The 18,039-nt window shown below is 34.8% G+C and overlaps 1 protein-coding gene across 1 annotated transcript; it reads left to right on the top strand.

Moving 5' to 3' along the window:
* Positions 1 to 14,425: 14,425 nt before the first annotated feature.
* LOC124930053 (ring-infected erythrocyte surface antigen-like) lies at positions 14,426 to 16,391 on the top strand. The gene is made up of 8 exons (XM_047470421.1): positions 14,426 to 14,660; positions 14,750 to 14,826; positions 14,901 to 15,266; positions 15,514 to 15,597; positions 15,695 to 15,745; positions 15,846 to 15,929; positions 15,982 to 16,050; positions 16,176 to 16,391. The coding sequence occupies exons 1-8, from the start codon at positions 14,426 to 14,428 to the stop codon at positions 16,389 to 16,391; spliced, it is 1,182 nt and encodes a 393-aa protein (XP_047326377.1).
* Positions 16,392 to 18,039: the final 1,648 nt, after the last annotated feature.

An 18,039-nucleotide genomic window follows, 5' to 3' on the forward strand; every position in this document is an offset into this window, starting at 1 on the left:
GATCAAACAAATGATGCTTTTTCTTGTAGACAGAAACTAAAGAAAATGGCAAATTTTTCTTACTAAAAAGGGGCTGCCATATTCAATCCTTGAACAAGAAGCTGCTGCTGCTGATGATATTGATAATAATAATATTAATAATATCCATGATAGTGATAGTGATAGTCTTTCTTTATTATGATCTCTCTTCCTACAACTAACATCTTGACCAAAACAAGGCTAAATTAGGGGCATTCCAAGTCAAATTTCCTTCTTTTTCAATCTGATTTCCCAAAATACCCTTGGATGAGTATTTCGTGTGAGGATCACATCAAGGACAGTGTTGTAATTTCGTTTAAAAGATTTAATTGAGTCTAGGATCATTAAGGGTATTCTTGTTCCATGTTAATTTTTGTCCAACCACCTTCACCCATTTCTACCCACCATGAATGTACATGACTTAAGGCTATTTTCTTACCCTTTTGCCTAATGCCCACTTGACATTTTATAATAATAATTTAACTTCTTTGGAAACATTTTAGAAGGTGTTTTTCTTGTTATTATCAGATTTTAATATTGACATGTGTTCAAGTTTTTATCATAAATAAAAACTTGAAAAAGAAAGTGAATAGGACTTAAATGTTTTTAAGTGGAAAGTCTTTTCATGAATGTGAAGATTATTATTTTTAAAATGTTAGATTTGTTTCTATAGATTAGCGGTAAATGCGTAATCACATCTATAATAGAAAACTGTAAAAAATTGTATTACAAATTCACATATTATTGTCAAAACTGTTATTATTTTTTAATAAAACATTACTAGACATCAAATTCCAATAAAAAAAAGAAGAAGAAGATTTAAAGTAGCTCTAAATCAAAATGAGGTCGACCTAGGGCTCAATTTGCATATGCATCACGTGCATGATCAGGTCTTACTCATTTTTGCCCATCATAGCTTATACCAATATAGTATATTTCTCTTTTTTTTAAGCTTAAGTTAGTCTTTTTCAATTCATTTTTATTTGAACTTCTGAAATTAGGAAGGTAGAATTATTGAAGGATCAATTTAATTTATTGAGCCAGAACTTCTTCCTGTGACTATTCAAAGAGGATATATCATTAAAAGCCATGTTACACATCATCCTTAAGGCACCTTAACACAAGGAAACTTTAGGAAACCTATTAAGGCTTTAGGAAACCTATTAAGGATGGGATACCAAAATAGTCTAAAACATTTTCTTTTCTCACTATACTATAACCTATTTCTCTTAAAAAAAACTCCTAAATGTGTAAAAACTCTTTTTTTTGTCCTACGTACCCTAGATGACTAGCGTTGGAGGTGTAGGAAAGAATGTTTAGAAATTATTTTTATATATTTGTTACAACATCTATAAGTTCCTATTTATACATGTTTGACAAATATGAGAAGGAGGAGAATAATGCATAAATTAAGGACCTAAAATTTGGAAGAAAATTATGTTTCATATCTCCACTAATTTAGTCTAAATAAAAGGAAATTAGATAATTAAATATTATAATTGATATCCTTTCCAAATTGGACGATCTGGAAGACAGACGCAACTTAGATAGTAAGGAGTCAAACTGATGTCGAAATAGTAGTTTTGTGAGTATATCGACAAGTTGATCATCAGTAGACATAAAAGATACCTGAAACTTGATTTTTTGAACATTTTCACAAACAAAATGATAGGCTAAAACTATATGTTTCATCCGAGCGTGGAAAACAGGATTAACACTGAGAAATGTGGCACCAAGATTGTCACAATAGATAACCGGATTGACTGTGGGCAGGTGACCAAGTTTAGTGAACAAGGATAGGACCCATAAAAGCTCACTGGTTGTGTCAGCTAAAACTTTGTATTCTATTTTGGTTGAGGAAAGAGCAACAATGTTTCCGAGAGCTCCAAAAGATGGGAGTGCTACCGATATACAACAAGTAAACAGTGGTGGAGATATAATCATCCTTATAACCCGTCAAATCTGCATCTAAGTAAGCATGAAGTGTTAGTAGAGTAGTTGTCGAGATGAAGATGCTTTTGTCGCAAGAGCCCTCCAGATAACGAAGCACCCATTTGAGGGCAGACCAATGTGCTGTTATGGGGTGGTGCATGAACTACGCAAGTTTGTTGGCGCCGAAGGAAATGTTTGGGTGAGTAATACTTAAGTATTAAAGACTTCCCACAAGTGCACGATACTCAGTTGGGGAAGGTAGGAGATCACCAGAATCTTTGAGTAATTGAGCAATGACGGACAAGGGAGTGGATGTTGATTTAGTGTTAGCCATGCCTGATTTATGGAGTATATTAGTGATGTATTTCCTTTGCGAAAGAAAAGGTCATGTGACAGAAGGAATTACTTCGATGCCCAAGAAATAGGTAAGACATCCAAGTTCTTTCAACGGAAATCGAGTAGCAAGGATGGAAATAAGGTTGGACAGTTTTGTAGAGGAACTCTTAGTGGCAATGATATCATCAATATATACTAATAAATAGAGTGTGAAACCTTATTTTTGATAGATGAAGAGAGATGCATATGTAGTTGAATTAACAAAGCCAAAAGAAAGGAGAAACATGTGAAGCTCCATATACTAGGCGTGAGGGACTTGCTTTAGGCCATAGATTCCTTTTTGTGACAACAAACATGATCAGGGAAACTTTTTTTGATAAAACCATGAGGTTGGAGCATGAATACGTCCTATTTGAGCGTCCTTTGAAGAAAGGCATTGTTGACATCAAGTTGACGGATGTACCACCCTTGATGAATTGTAAGTGTGAGGAAAATGAGAATGGTGATAGGTTTAACAACCAGACTTAATGTCTTTGTATAGTCCCAACCAGGGCGTTGGTGAAAACCTTTGGTGACTAGTCGATCCTTGTACCGATCAATCAAGTCATCTGGGTGTCGTTTGATTCGAAAAACCCATTTTCAGCCAACCAAAATTTGAGTAGAGGACCCACTAACAAGTTCCTAAGTGTTATTGCGGTGTAAGGTGTCAAACTTTCCAATTAAGGCCACAAAGAGCTTGGGTAATGGTGATGGGTTTGAGTGTAAGAGAGGGTTGGACATGAAGATTAAGTTTCTTGAGTGTTTGACAATATTGTTTTTAGATCGGGTGATAATGTCACTCCTATCAGGTTGGAGTTTCTTGTGACGGTTGACAGCAGGTTAAAATGGTGGCATAGAACATTGTGGGATGGAGAGAGAGGTGACTTAGAGTGGCCAAAGAAGAATGGGGAGCCGAGATCTCCTCTATGGGGTTTAGGGTGCTATTGGCCATGGGTTGGTTTATGGGATGAAGTATGAAGAGTTGAAGTGGGTCTTGTTGCCTCTCTGTACTTGGACTAGTTTGAGGGACTATGGACTTGTACGGGAATTCAGATTCAACAAACTTGACATGGAGAAAGGTGTAGATCCTTCTAGTAGTTGGATCAAGACACAAGTACGCATGTTGATCGACCGAGTAACCTATAAAAACACACATAAATAGAATTTGATGCAAGTTTATGGTTAGCATATGGTTTAATCCAGGGAAAACACAAATAACCAAAACACTTTAACTTATGATAATTCGGGGAAATTTGAGTAATTTGGAATAGGGTGACTAGTACCCAATAATTGATGTTGGGAGCCGATTGATGAGATAGGCGGTTGTTGTCATGGCGTGAGGCCAATATGTGAGGGGCAAACTTGAGTGATGGAGAAGAGAGAGACTGGTTTTGGCAATGTGTCGATTCCGGCATTTAGAAACTCTATTATGTTAAAGTGTATGAGGTGGGGTGGGGTGATAACTTATTCCACGAGTGCTTAAAAAGAGACGAAGACCAATATATTCTCCACCATTATTCGTGTAAATAATTTTGATGTTGTGATGAAAGAAATTTTCAACAAGCGATTTAAATTTGGGAAATAGAGTTTGCACACCAGATTTGCATTTTATCGGATATAGCCAAATATAGAGAGTGAAATGATAAACAAACATGCAATAGTAGTGAAGACCATCAATTGATAAAACATGGGAGGTCTATACATCAGAGAAAATTATTTCCAGATGATTTAAGAGTGAATTCATGGAAATGAAGTTTATGACTTTTGCTTATTTGACATAAGTTATAATCTAATTGTTGTAATTTATTTGAACCTAGAGAAAAATGTTGTTGAATAAAAGTGAAGATGGAAGAGGAGGGATGCCAAGTCTATGGTGCCATGAAACAGAGGAGTATGTGCGGACATAGTGGATAGACGATGAGTTGGCTGGCCAGAGATAAAGTTCATCCACGCACAGAACTTTATGGGTTGTTTGGCACATCTGCAAGTTCTTTACATGAAAAGAGGTTGGAAAGAAAATAACATTAGAGCTAGTTTGTTTGATAAACTGAGAAATAGAAATCATTTTTTCTTGCATGGAATGAACGCACAAAGTATTTGAGAGGGATAAGTCATTAAGTAAAAGTGTTCTAGAATGAGAGATGTTTAAACCTGAACAGTTACCCATAAACAGTGAGTCTGGACCCATGTACGGATGATGAAGCACTAGATTGACAAGATCATTGGTGACGTGATGCATCGCGCCACTGTCAACTAAAAAACTATTTTGAGATGTGTCAACGGTTGTAGCATGGACCTGAATCTGTCTAGGGTTAGCAAAAGAGTCACGAGGGGCAATGGGACACCAAGATGCTACTTCTTGAAGGTGTGACACTAAGACAAAACATGATCCTTGACATTGCACCACTAACAGCGATCAAGAAACGGTTTGCGATTGCTAGGGCGTGAAGTGGATGATGCGAAAAATTTCTCAGGCCGAGTTTTGTTAGAATAGTTGGCTCGAGTCTGTGCATTCAAGGATTTAATGGGAGAAGGAGCATACCGTTTAACAACAATAAGGGAGACTTCTCGAATGAGAAGTTTCTCGAAGATTTCATCAAATGGAATGACAGTGTCCCTTGCATTGACTCCATCAATGAAAACTTTGTAGTTGTCATCGAGGCAACGCAAGACATGATCAATCATGCCTTCAACGGAGACATGAGATCCAAGGGAGGCAAGGAGATATGCAACCTGCTTCAGAGAATGCATGTAGGTGGTGATGGATTGGGTACACCTTTGGATGATGTGGGGAGACGCTTCTTTAACTGCTTGAGGTGGCTACGGGATACCTTGACATAGGTGCGCTAGAGAAGAGTTTAGAGATCATGTGATGTTTTTGTTTGAGATACCAGGGATGTCACTTCAAGGGAGAGTGTGGTGAGGAGAGCATAGTATATAAGACGATCATGTCGACATCAAGTTTGATAAGAAGGATTTAGAATTGTCACTAGAGATTCAAGGGTGGTGGAGACCGTTGTTGTCAGTGCAAGAAAGGATCCATCTAGATATTTAAGAAGATCATGGTCATCGAGTAAAGCTTCAACTTGAAGTTTTCCAGGTGAGATAATTGTAGGGAAGAAGTTTGGTGACACTACTAAGGGTGATACAAGTGAAGGGTTTTGATTTCTAATGAGGGTTGCTAATAGATGAAGAGTTGTTAGTGTTGGGCCTTTGGGTCTAGCCCAATTAGACATTTAATTAAACAAGGAAAACCTAAGAATGCTGCTCATTCTATCACTTCTAGAGAGAGAAGATTTTCTGCAAAGAAGAGAAGAAACCGAGGAAGAAGAAGAGAAAGAGACAGCAGATCTCTTACATTTTCACCTTCATGTTCCAATTTCTTGTTGTCTCATATCTAGACTAGCTTGAGTCTGAATAAAATTGGTTTTTCTCTGTTTATATACCTCAACTTTGGGTTTAAAGTTGAGAAGAACATTTGTATCCGTTTCTTGTTTATAATGAAATTTGCTGGTTGGCCCCGTGGTTTTTTACCCTCCAGGTTGAGAGGGTTTTCCACATAAATCTGGTGTTGTTTTATTCTGTGCTTGATCTTCTGTTTTAGACTTGGATAATTTGTGCATCTACCCATCTCACATTGCTATATTACAGTATAAAAGTAATTTTCATATCAAAATTCCCAACAATTAGTGGTCATGAGAGGTAAAACGAAAAGGGAGTAGCGTCTTGTGTTGAACGAAAAAAAATGAAAGGGAGAATAGGATCGTGTATTACTCTGATACCATGTAGAAAAGAATGTTTAGAATGAATTTTATATATTTGTTACAACATCTACAAGTTCCTATTTATACAAATTTGACAAATATGAGAGAAAGAAAATAAGGACCTAGAATTTGGGAAAAAATTATCTTTCTTAACTCTACCAATTAGCCTAAATAAAAGGAAATCAGATAACTAATTATTATAATTGATAGAAAATGTATCGTTTCTTTTTACATAACTCAAATTGGAGTTGTTTTAGTATTTTATTTCGGTAAGACACCCTATTTAGTTGGATTGGATTTGTTCGTCATGAATTTGTAATCTAAATAACACTTACAATCATTCGTGTATCATTTGATGCCCATACCCTCTCATTATGTTGGTGATTTTATCTCAAGTTCTTATCCATCCCTTTTAATAGTAAAATAGATTAAGTTGTTAATTTTAAAGTTGTTTTCATTTAGAGATAAGAATAGTAAGAAAAGAAGAATAGAAACAAATTTTCTTTTGACTTTTATCATTAGAATTTTCGTAGAAGAAATGAGACGATTGCCTTTCAAGTTCTTTAAGAATAGGATTTTAATTTAACCAATGGAGAACATTATTATTTTTTATTTATGTCTTATTTGTTTTACCTTATATTAAATGCTGGTTATTAATGTTGATCATTTTACCCTTTGAAATATATCTCAACTTTTGACAAAAATAAGAAGATTCATTTTATTAGACAACAATTTGCCTAGAAACAAACACTCCCCTTAAAAAGTTTCAAAATTAAATTTTCAAAAAGACCTGAGATCCATTTTGTCCTTGTGATGTGAAGGTTGTTGATTCATAACATCCTATTTGATTACATAGTTACTCATTTGTTTCTAATGTGTTAGGTGCTTAAACTATTATTTTTTTGTCTAAATTTATCAGATGATATGACTACTACAAATACAGAATACTGGAAGAAGTAAAAGTAAGTGCATTTGAAAGAAAATACTCTCAAGAATCATATTAATTCTTCTTTCATACATTTGCATCTATAAATAAAGAAAAATGGTGGAAACTTTTCACTTACAAACGGAAAAAATTAAAGGTCTTTTCGATAATTTGTGTTGAGTTCCTGAGTTATTGAATTTGTACGTGAAACGTCTTTTAAAACTACATAATTGCTAGTTTCCTGAAGTTATAACATTAGTGGAAATAAAAAAATTCATTACGTGTTAAATAAGATATTTATGCCATTGAAAACAAATAGTTTCAATATAATTTTTTCCCCATATATGCCATGTATGACCTGAATTCATCAACATGTTCATCTACACTTTCCTGATTTCGAAACCATTGATATTATTAATATTTGCTATACAATTTTTTCGATACATCAGTTCAAGCTATCATGACATTATTTATGTTGAGACGCATTAGAAACGAAAACACAAATATTTGGGATTCAAACAAACAGAGCCTTGATCACAACAAGTAGTAGCAAGAGTAGTTGAGACCAAAGTAAAACTATATCTAGAAGTTCTTACATTTGATCTTTGTAAAGGCCAATAAAAAATATATATAAATATAAACCATCTATGGTTGAGTTTATTTATTTTGTTTGAAAACATTTACTATATGAGTATTGTTTAAGAGAAATTTGATTAAAATAAAATTTTAGTTGAAATGACAACTATGATGGTAGGTCCTACTCATTTATCCAGAAGGTAAACAATAGTTTATAAAAATAGCTTTCAAACAAAAAATATCACTTTATTTTCCAAAATTTGGACACCAACTTCATATTAAAACAAATGAAGTTGTTTGGACTTTAAAAAATTGAGGATTGTTGACTCAGTTAAGGTCAAACCTAGTGCAATATTCTTTATTTTAATTCTTTTAATTATTGCTAAACATTAATACCACCTCTTTCTTTAAAATAATATTGTAAGGAAAAAAATTATCACTCTTTTTTATTTATTTATTAGGAGTTACATAACCAAATCACATCTATAATCCTCCTAGGAAATAAATGAACTCTCCTCACAAAACAAAAGAAAGGATAGAGCTTTATTATAGATAAAATATTTAAAATTATAATTTTACAATTTTAATTGAGGTTAACTAGATTATTTTAGGTAAACTTAAATTAGTTAAACTTTTATAATTTTAAATTTACTATTTAAGATTTTATATTTTTTGAGTTTATAAATTATTTTGATTTTATAATTTTATACGATTTTACGTAGATAATTAGAAATATATTTACAAATTAAAAATATGTATTATTTAGATGATTGAACTAATATAATTATTACCTAATTAAAAAAATTAATATCATTTGATTATTATTTTTTAATTAATTTTATACTTAATTATTATATAAATACTAATTATATATAACTAATATTCTTTTAAAATAAATTATTATCATTCTCAATAAATTCTAAATTTTACAAATAAACAACAATTTTTTTTTTATAAATTCTTACTTTTAAATTGTACAAATAACTAACAATTTTAATTAATCTTTCAATTTTTAAAACTTCTTCATTAAAATTTATATGATAGATTTAATTTTGAACCAAATTTTTTGTTTGAAAAGTTGAATCAAAATATTTAATTCTAAAAACCATTTTAAACCTTATTATTTTAACAAAATTAGTATTTATTCCATGAAAAGCAATCAAGATTAAAATTGAAAGTTAACTGGAATTGTTATCTCATTTTTTAAATCATTTCGTATTAAGATTTGTTTTTAAAATTATAGTTCACATATGAGAAATTTGACGAAATGACTCTGATAATGGTCTAATTCGAAAAATAACCCACGCTTCATAAACCTTGCAAAAGTGGGACTTTCGCCTTGTGAAATGTCCATCTTGCCCCTCTCGCGCCCACTTATCGCTCATTAACACGTATTACCACATCCGTATTTCATGTAAAACGCGTGAGTTATTATACACGTATTACATGAAACGCGGATATTGTAAATTGCGTATTTTCATTATACGTGTTTTACAATATCCGCATTTCATGTAATATGCGTATAATAACTCATGAGTTTTACATGAAACGCGAATGTGATAAAAACACATTTCATAGTATATTAACTGCCTTCATTTTAAAAAAAAAGTATATCCATTCACGACTCTCTCTCTCTCCAACCCACGACTCCACTCTCCAACTTCCACGACTATCCAACTTTGTTCAACATCATCATCGATCAACTCTCATCATCGTTTGTTGTTCGTCTCTTCATTCCTATATTCAGGTGAGTTTAGGGTTTATGTGTAATGTTCTTATTATTCTGGTATTTATGTGTATATATATTATATTGATGGATAATCCTTAGCTTTTAGGGTTTGTGTATATGATGTTGTTTATCCGATGTTCTATCAATATCCGCGTATTACATCTACATCAGTGTATTGTAATGTTTTTATTCTATATGTATGCATGGTTTAGGTTTATAATATTCGTGTATTGCTACTTCGCGAGCATTGTACGTATGTGTATATTGAAATGTCCATGTATTGCAACTTGATTTGAATTGTTTATTATGGTTTATCAAATTTCCACGTATTATCTGATGTTGCTTACTTGAGCTGTTATGCTTACTCCAATGTTGTTTGTTTTACTTATTCGTTGTTCCTTTTTTGTAGATGTCGTCAACCATAATTCATGAGTTTGTTGTTAGGGTCTCATGGAAAACCAATTTGTCAAACATTGTCACCAAGTTTGTTGCAATGGATCTAATAGAAAGGATAAAGCAAACCCAATTCTGATTTTTATTCTAAGGAGCCACGTCACTGCGGTTCTCAAGACGATAATCCATCAAATGCTCCTTAGAAATAACAACTCAAATCTTATGCAAATGAAGTTCCTCATGAATGGAGAGGAGTTGTGCTTCGAGATGAAAGAGTATGTCTTGGTCACATGCCTCAAATTTGGGAGATTTCCCTACGATGGAAACCATTTTCAATTAAGTTGAAGAATGTCCACATTTGATTGTAAAATATTTTAAAAGTAATATGATTGCTAGAACATGAGACATTCACTCAAGATTTGTGTCCAACTCTGATAAAAAAAGATGCATGGAAGTTGGGTTGGTATTTCTAGTTTGTCATTATCTCTTCTCTCTTTACCTAAGGAGGATAATAAATATCAAACTTCTCTGAATCGTCGAGGACATCGACAATTTCCTCCAATTTACATGGGGAAAGTTGTCCTTCAAGGGTTTGAACAAGGACATGGAACAATTCAGGTCGATATATCTGGACAAGAAGAAAGACAAGTAGGTCGATGTTTTTTTTTTGGGAAAACAGCTTAGTGCCATTTCATTAAAAAAACTCAAAAGAGGAAAAAATACAAAAGTTTAAGATCAGATCTAGACAATTTCTAGATTTGACAATGAAATAATAATTGAATTACAGACAATAACAATAATCAATTAGAGCCTACAGCGTTTTACTTTTATTCTACTTGTGACTTTCTCAAACGAAATATTCCATATCTGGCAGAGCTTTCTATTCTCTTCAATCTTTTTGATTCCTCTCCAGGATTGAATGAGTGCATTTCCATCTGAAGTTATATCTCTCCAAATATCTTCAGCGGTTCTACTTCTTTCACTGTGAGTTCTTGAATTTCTTTCTTTCCAGATATTATAGATTACTGCTCCAAAATAGCATTTCAACATACTTACATATAAGGATCTTCCTTTTGCTTTATTCTTCATCCACTCTTGGATTTCTTCCCATATTCCTGGAAAGTTGATGATGTTCATGTTTGCAGCATACATCCTCCAGATTTGTATTACAAAAGAGCATTCCCCAAATAAATGATTTATGCTTTCCTCAACTCCCGAACATAGAACACAGTTGATATCAGGAATGTTTATGTATTTTCGACTTCTGTTTTTTGTTGTCAACATTTTCCTGTATACCAGCCAGAGAATAAATTGGTGACGAGGAATAATCTTTGGAGACCATACTACATTATGCCAATCTACCTCTTGTCCTCTTGTTCTAACTATTTCTCATGCATTTTCTGTAATAAACTTCTCATTGCTTTCTATTTTCCAGCATATTTCATCATTACTTTCATTGAGTTGCTTCTACCTCATTAGGCTCAGGATTCTATCACCTTCTGGAATACGCCTCAAAAGTGAATCACATTTACCTTCATAGACGTCTCTAAATGATCACTTGATGTATTCTCTTCTAACTCTGTTTTCTTGCATTTCTTCTTTGAATATAATATGAATATTATCCAGCCAAGGATCATGCCAGAATAGTACCCCTCTTCCATTTCCAATTGTGGTTTTCACCATTTGAAAGACATCTTTTCTTGTTTTTAAGATTTTCTTCAATGACCATGCCATTCTTTCATTGATGCTTTGTGTCCAGATACTCTGCTCTTCTTTCATAAATCTTGTATTCACTCATTTGACCCATAGGGAGTCCGCTTTTTGCTCCAACTCCTATAAGCTCTTGATGGTGAGGGCTTTGTTCCATTCAACACAACTTTTTATTCCTAGTCCGCCTTCTTCTATGGGAGTGCAAACATCCTCCCATTTGACTTTTTTTCCTCCTCTGCCTTGTGTTCCCCAGATGTAGTCTCTCATGATTCTATCGAGTTCAGCCATTACTTTCTTTGGGATGACTATCTGTTGTGCCCAGTAACCAATAATTCTAAAGATACTCTTTTAACGAGCTCGATTCTACCTGCATAAGACATTTTTTTCGTAGCCCAATCCAAGACAAAATTTCTAACATTTTCTACCAGTTGTCTGAAGTGATTGTATCGGAGTTGTTTTGATGACAGGGGTACTCCAAGGTATTTCACTTGTAGTTCACCTTCCTTGATTCCCATAATATTGAATATGTTTTCTTTCCTTTCTTCATTAACCCCTCTATATAAAGCCTGACTTTTGTCCTCATTGATATATAGACCTGTAATACTCTAAAAGATTGTTAGAGCTTCTTTGATTATACTAACAGATTCAACATCCGCATAAGCCACAAAAAAATAGATCATCTGCAAAACATATATGGGTTATTGCTTCTTCTTTGGAGTACGGGTGAAATTTGAAATGATGACTTCTCAAAAGCATTTTTAAAATGCAGTCAAGAATTTCCATTATTAAGACGAATAGGTAAGGAGATATAGGGTCTCCTTGTCTTACTCCCCTTTCACCATTGAAAAAGCCTCCATGAATATCATTCACGCTCACAACAAAGTGAGGAGTGGAAACACATTGCATAATCCAATCAATGAAAATAATTGGAAAACCTGCAGCAAGGAGGAATTCGTGGATTGATTCTCATCTGATCGAGTCAAAAGCTTTTTTAATGTCAATTTTGAAAGCCACACGTGGCGATATGTTTTTCTTGCCATATCCATTCAATAAGCTCTGCATGAGTAGGATGTTATGGGAAATAGAGCGTTTAGGAATAAATGATGATTGCCCTAATCCTACAAGCTTATCAATAACTGTTTTCAAACGTTGCGAAATAATTTTTGAAATAATTTTGTAAATAACATTGCAACATGAAATAGGACGAAAGTCCTGAATTTTTTCCGGAATTGAATTCTTAGGAATCAAATTCAACATTGTGACGTTTCATTACTTCAACATTTTCCTGTTTTGGAAGAATTCTAAAACCCCTTCGCTTACATCTTTACCTACTATTTCCCAGTTTTAATTAGAATTGTTCTTGCTGAAGTAGACTCTGATTTTGGGGCATTTAGAGAGCTTTCTCAAAATTTTAACAGACCATCTCACAATAGTATCGTACTCCACTTTTTTTAGTAGATTCCAGTCTTATAGGTAATGTAGGTTGAGCTGCTCTGTGTACTGTTGGCTTTTTTCTTTTGCTTAAAACGATTTGGTTTTTCTTTCCTAATATCAATAATTTTGTTATCTGATTTCTAAGCCCTTTCAGATTAGCCATTTCATTAAAATCAATCCTCCATTTCCTCGGGTCTGTTTCTTTACCCAATGCTTTCGCTGCCATTCTTTGCATTTTTCCTGTTTCACCCAGATTTTCTACATTAATTCTTTCTCTTTCCAATTCTTTCTGGATTACTTTCTCTACTTCTTCGTCTAAGTCAGGTATCTCAATAGTCTTAAGTTGAATTTGATTCCCATTGGAATCCGAGTTAATGACCTGTGCGTTTTTATTTCATAGACTATTTTCCAGAACTACTCTATCTTTTCCTAGAGCATGTCCTAGACTATCACAATCTAGGCTATCAGCATGTATTCCACTAACAGTTCTATTATCATTTGCATTCATCTCATGAGTGTTATTGGGATTGGTGGAAAACATATCTGGCGTGTTGACTGCAAAATCCTTATTATTGCTCTTGCTCACGTCAGTCAGATTTCTACCATTTCCTCCTGGCTTTGGAGACCCATGATTTTCAAAGAGGATATTCGTGTGATTCTCTCTTGAGCCTATGTGGAGGTTAATTGCATTCGAATTTTCTGTCTTAGGATCAGGGGAGCATGTGTTGGATTCACCCATTGTCCGATTAAGAGAGTTGGTCGGGCTTGTACCAACTGTTGACAAAGAGGGAATTGCTTGTACTGCTGAAGCTATGATGTTTGGAAAAGTCATATTTAAAGTGGCCGACACGGACGAATTTGTGTCAGCGAAGCTTTTAACAACTTTACAGTACACATAGGTTTGAAATTGATTTCCTGATGTACTCTAGTCTTGACCGAGAGATCGATGAGTAGATTTAGTTGATTTCTACGAAAAGACGACCCTTTCGACCGAGAGATGAAATCACGACACACACAGAACACGGATCGCACAGATGGCACAGTTCGCACGACAACGAACGATGTGTGATTTCTTTGCGACTACGACCGAGGGTTTCTTCAACGACGATTACGACCACAAATATGTTATCGGCATATCGCGGCACACACGACACGCTGATCGGACAGTTCGCACTTCATCTAGGGTTTTACCGTCCTTTCTCCTTTTCAAAATTGTGGTTAAAAAGGTCGATGTTTCTTATACCGTATTTGGGTTCGCACTAGTCTTCCAAGTATAGACCTATGAGGTTATCAAAAACGTTTGTCCCCAAATTTGTTTAGAGGATGTTCAAGCACATGAGTCTGTCTGCTCAAGGATCAGTATGTACAAATCCAGTAGGAAGAGTCACCGCCTTTGATCTTCACACTGCCAAGATTGTCAAAAACATTGAAGTGTCTGAAAAGGAGAAGATCTTATATGATGGGGAGAAGTTTAAAGATATGGAAGTAATTGTATGATTGCTTATTTGAACTTGATTTTAGAAGGAGGAAACATGAAGAGATTAAAGATTAGTTCCTCCCAAACCTGACATGAGAAAGAGAAGACAAATTACTCACCCTAGTACCTATCATTCCATTCCTGCCAAACATTCCACGAGGAGAATAACTCGCATCCTTACCCCTAGTCCTAGAAGCTCTTATTCTGTCGAGAGCGCCACCAGTACTCAAGCAGATGATGATAGCTCTCAAATGACTCAAGCATCAACAGATCCCAATGATGATGGCCCTCAAATGACTCCAACATCAACAACTCTCCAAGATGGATGTAGATTGGATCAACTAACGAAGGAGATAAATGGACTAAAAACTAAAATAAATCTTATAAAAGAGATGTTGAACCAACTATAAGAACAGTTTGGCATATTATCAACCATACTAGAGGAGGAATAGAACAGGAGAATGTTAAAGTGAAGGAGGAAGATAATAATGAGGTATGTACAATTCACATTCATGCTTTTGTATAGGTTTAAGCTTTTTGTCTAATTTTTTGTACAATTCACATAAGATTGAGGAGGAAGATGTAGATGTGCTTGTGGAAAAGAAAAGGAAAAAGAAGAACGACAAGAAGAAGGTGGTGGAGATCTTGGATGTGGTTGTGGAGAAGAAGAAGAACGACAAGAAGAAGGTGGTGGAGATCTTGGATGTGGTGGTGGAGAAGGATGAGAAAAACAAAGAGAAGATTGAGGAAGAGAAGGATGAGTATGTGGAGAAGGTGAATGAGGAAGTCAAAAATGAGGATGTGGAAAAGGTGAATGAGAAAGACAATGATGAGGATCTGGTGAATGAGGAATATTTGGAGAATGTGAATTTGTTGATTGAGGATCTGGTGAATGAGATAGTTGAGGAAGATGTGATGAATGAGAAGACTGAGGTTTGTGCAATTCACGTCTTTAGTATAATTCATGTATTTTGTACAATTCACGCATTTTGTCTAATTTTTTGTATAGTTCACATAAAATTGATGATGTGCAGAAATTGGATGAGAAGATTGAGAATGTGTGGATAAGGTGAATGAGATGGTGATAATATTGAGGTATGTACACTTCACACATGTTGTATAATTCACGTATTTGGTCTTTTTTTTTTGGTACAATTCACATAAGATTGATGATGTGCAGAAATTGAATGAGAAGATTGAGGATTTGGTGGATAAAGTGAATGAGATGGTGGAGGAAGATGTGATGAATGGTGAGAATATTGAGGTATGTGCAATTCACATCTTTTGTACAATTCACGCATTTTGTTTAATTTTTTGTACAATTCACATAAGATTGATGATGTGTAGAAATTGAATGATAGAAGGTTGAGGATGTGGTGGGAAAAAATATGATGAATAATGAGAAGATTGAGGTATGTACAATTCACACATTTTGTCTAATTCACGCATGTTGTCTAATTCACACATTTTGTCTAATATTGTATTGATGATGTGCAAAATTTTAATGAGAAGATTGAGGATGTGGAGGAGGATGTGCAGAAGTTGAATGATGTGGTGGATAAGGTGGAGGAGGATGTGATGAATGAGAAGGAAGAGGTATATACAATTCACGCATTTTGTCAAATATTGTATTTATAGTGTGAATAAGTTTAATGAGAAAATTGAGGATGTGGAGAATCTGGAGGATTTGCAGAAGTTGAATGATGTGGTGGATAAGGTGAATGAGATAGTGTAGGTGGTGGAAGAGGATGTGATGAATGGTGAGAAGATTGAGGTATATACAATTCACGCATTTTGTCTAATTTTTTTTTGTACAATTCACATAAGATTGATGATGTGCAGGAGTTGAATGATGTGGTGGATAAGGTGAATGAGAAGATTGAGGATGTGAAGAATGTGGAGAAGGTGAATGAGAAAGATGTGGTCCTCAAGGATGATGATGTGTTTGTGGACAAAAAGATACAGAAGAAGAAGGTGCAGAAGAATGTGGAGAAGAAGGAAGACAAGGAGGAGGAGGATGTGTTTGTGGAGAAGGTGGAGAAGGTGGAGAAAAGGTAGACAAGAAAGAGGAGGATGTGTTTTTGGAGAAGGTGGACAAAAAAAGGTGGAGGAGGATGTGATGGAGGGAACGATACTACAGTCCAATATAAGAGAAAGAGGTCGAGGTCGAGAAGACCACTTACTCCCTACACCAACCCTTCTAGAAAAGAAATGAGGGTCAAAGATCCAATTAAGCTTGATCTTTTGGTGAAATTTGATTCGGAACTACTGAAAGAGTTGATGAAAAAAATGGTTTTAAAATGTTGGAGCTCAATACTAGCTCTATAGGCTATAGATTCTTCAATATAATGTTGAGGAAAGCTCAGTGATTCACTGATGAGGTACTCTTCATTACAGAGTACAATTCACGCATTTTGTATAATTCACGCGTATTGTGCCATCATGCTTAATGTATAATTCACGCGTATTGTGCAGAAGATCAATACCACATGTTTTTTACTAAGAAAAAGAGCAACTACTTACTCTAGTGTGGCTGATAATATGTCAAACTATTATTGTAGTTGGTTCAACATCTCTTTTATGAGATTTATTTCAATTTTTAATTCATTTACCTCATTCGTCAGTTGATCCAATCTACATCCATCCTGGGGAGTTGTTGATGTTGGAGTCATTTGAGGGCCATCATCATCCTGGGGATTTGTTGATGCTTGAGTCATTTGAGAGTCATTATCATCTACTTGAGTCATGGTGGCGCTCTTAATAGAATAAGAGCTGCTAGGGATGGGGTAAGGATGCGGGTTCTTCTCCTCGTGAAAGGTTTGACATGAACATAATGAGAGGTACTGGGGTGAGTAATTTGTCTTCTCCTCCTCATGTCAGGTTTGGGAGGAACTACATCTTCAATCTCTCTATGTTTCCCCCTTCTAGAATTAAGTTCAAATAAGCAATCATACAAATTACCTCACATATCTTCAATCTCCTCTCTACCATATAAGATCTTCTTCTTTTCAGACACTTCCATCTTTTTTACAATCTTGCCTTGTAGGGCAGTGTGAAGATCAGAGGTGGTGTTCTTCCTACCGGATTTATACATAATGATCCTTGGGCAGACATGCTCATGCACTTGCAGCATCCTCTAGGTAAATTTGGGGACAAACGTTTTGATAACCTAATAGGTCCACACTTGAAAACAGTGCGAACCCAAATACGGCATAAAAAACATTGACATTCTTGTCTTTCTTTTTCTTCCTCATGGCTTTCTTTTTGTCCAAATATATCGACCTAAAGTGTTCCAGGTCCTTATTCAAACCTTCAGGTTGTTGCTCTGAAAGACAACTTTCCCCATAGAAATTGGAGGAAAGTGTCGATGTCCTCGACCATGCGAAGGAGTTTGATATTTATTATCCTCCTTAGGTCAAGGGAGAATAGATAATAGCAAACTAGAAATATCAGCCCCAACTTCCATGCATTTTCCTTATCAAAGTAGGCCACAAATCTTGAGTGGAGGTCTCATGTTCTAACAATCATATTTCTTTTAAAATATTTTACAACCAAAGGTGGACATTATTCAACTTGATTGAAAATGTTTCCACCCCAAGAAATCTCTCAAATTTAAGGATTGTGACCAAGGCATACTCCTTCATCCCGGAGTACAGCTCCTCTCCATTCACGGGGAACTTTATTTGCATAAAATTTGAGTTGTTAT

The sequence above is a fragment of the Impatiens glandulifera genome, chromosome 3 (assembly GCF_907164915.1).
Source record: "Impatiens glandulifera chromosome 3, dImpGla2.1, whole genome shotgun sequence".
In the NCBI taxonomy this organism is placed as follows: domain Eukaryota; kingdom Viridiplantae; phylum Streptophyta; class Magnoliopsida; order Ericales; family Balsaminaceae; genus Impatiens; species Impatiens glandulifera.

Excerpts from the sequence above, each read along its gene's own strand:
- LOC124930053 (XM_047470421.1), top strand. The coding sequence starts at position 14,426 with ATGAGAAAGAGAAGACAAATTACTCACCCTAGTACCTATCATTCCATT. Across the intron at positions 15,267-15,513 it reads TGATGAATGAGAAGACTGAG|AAATTGAATGAGAAGATTGA; the intron begins GTTTGTGCAATT and ends GATGATGTGCAG. Across the intron at positions 15,746-15,845 it reads TGAATAATGAGAAGATTGAG|ATTGAGGATGTGGAGGAGGA; the intron begins GTATGTACAATT and ends TTTAATGAGAAG.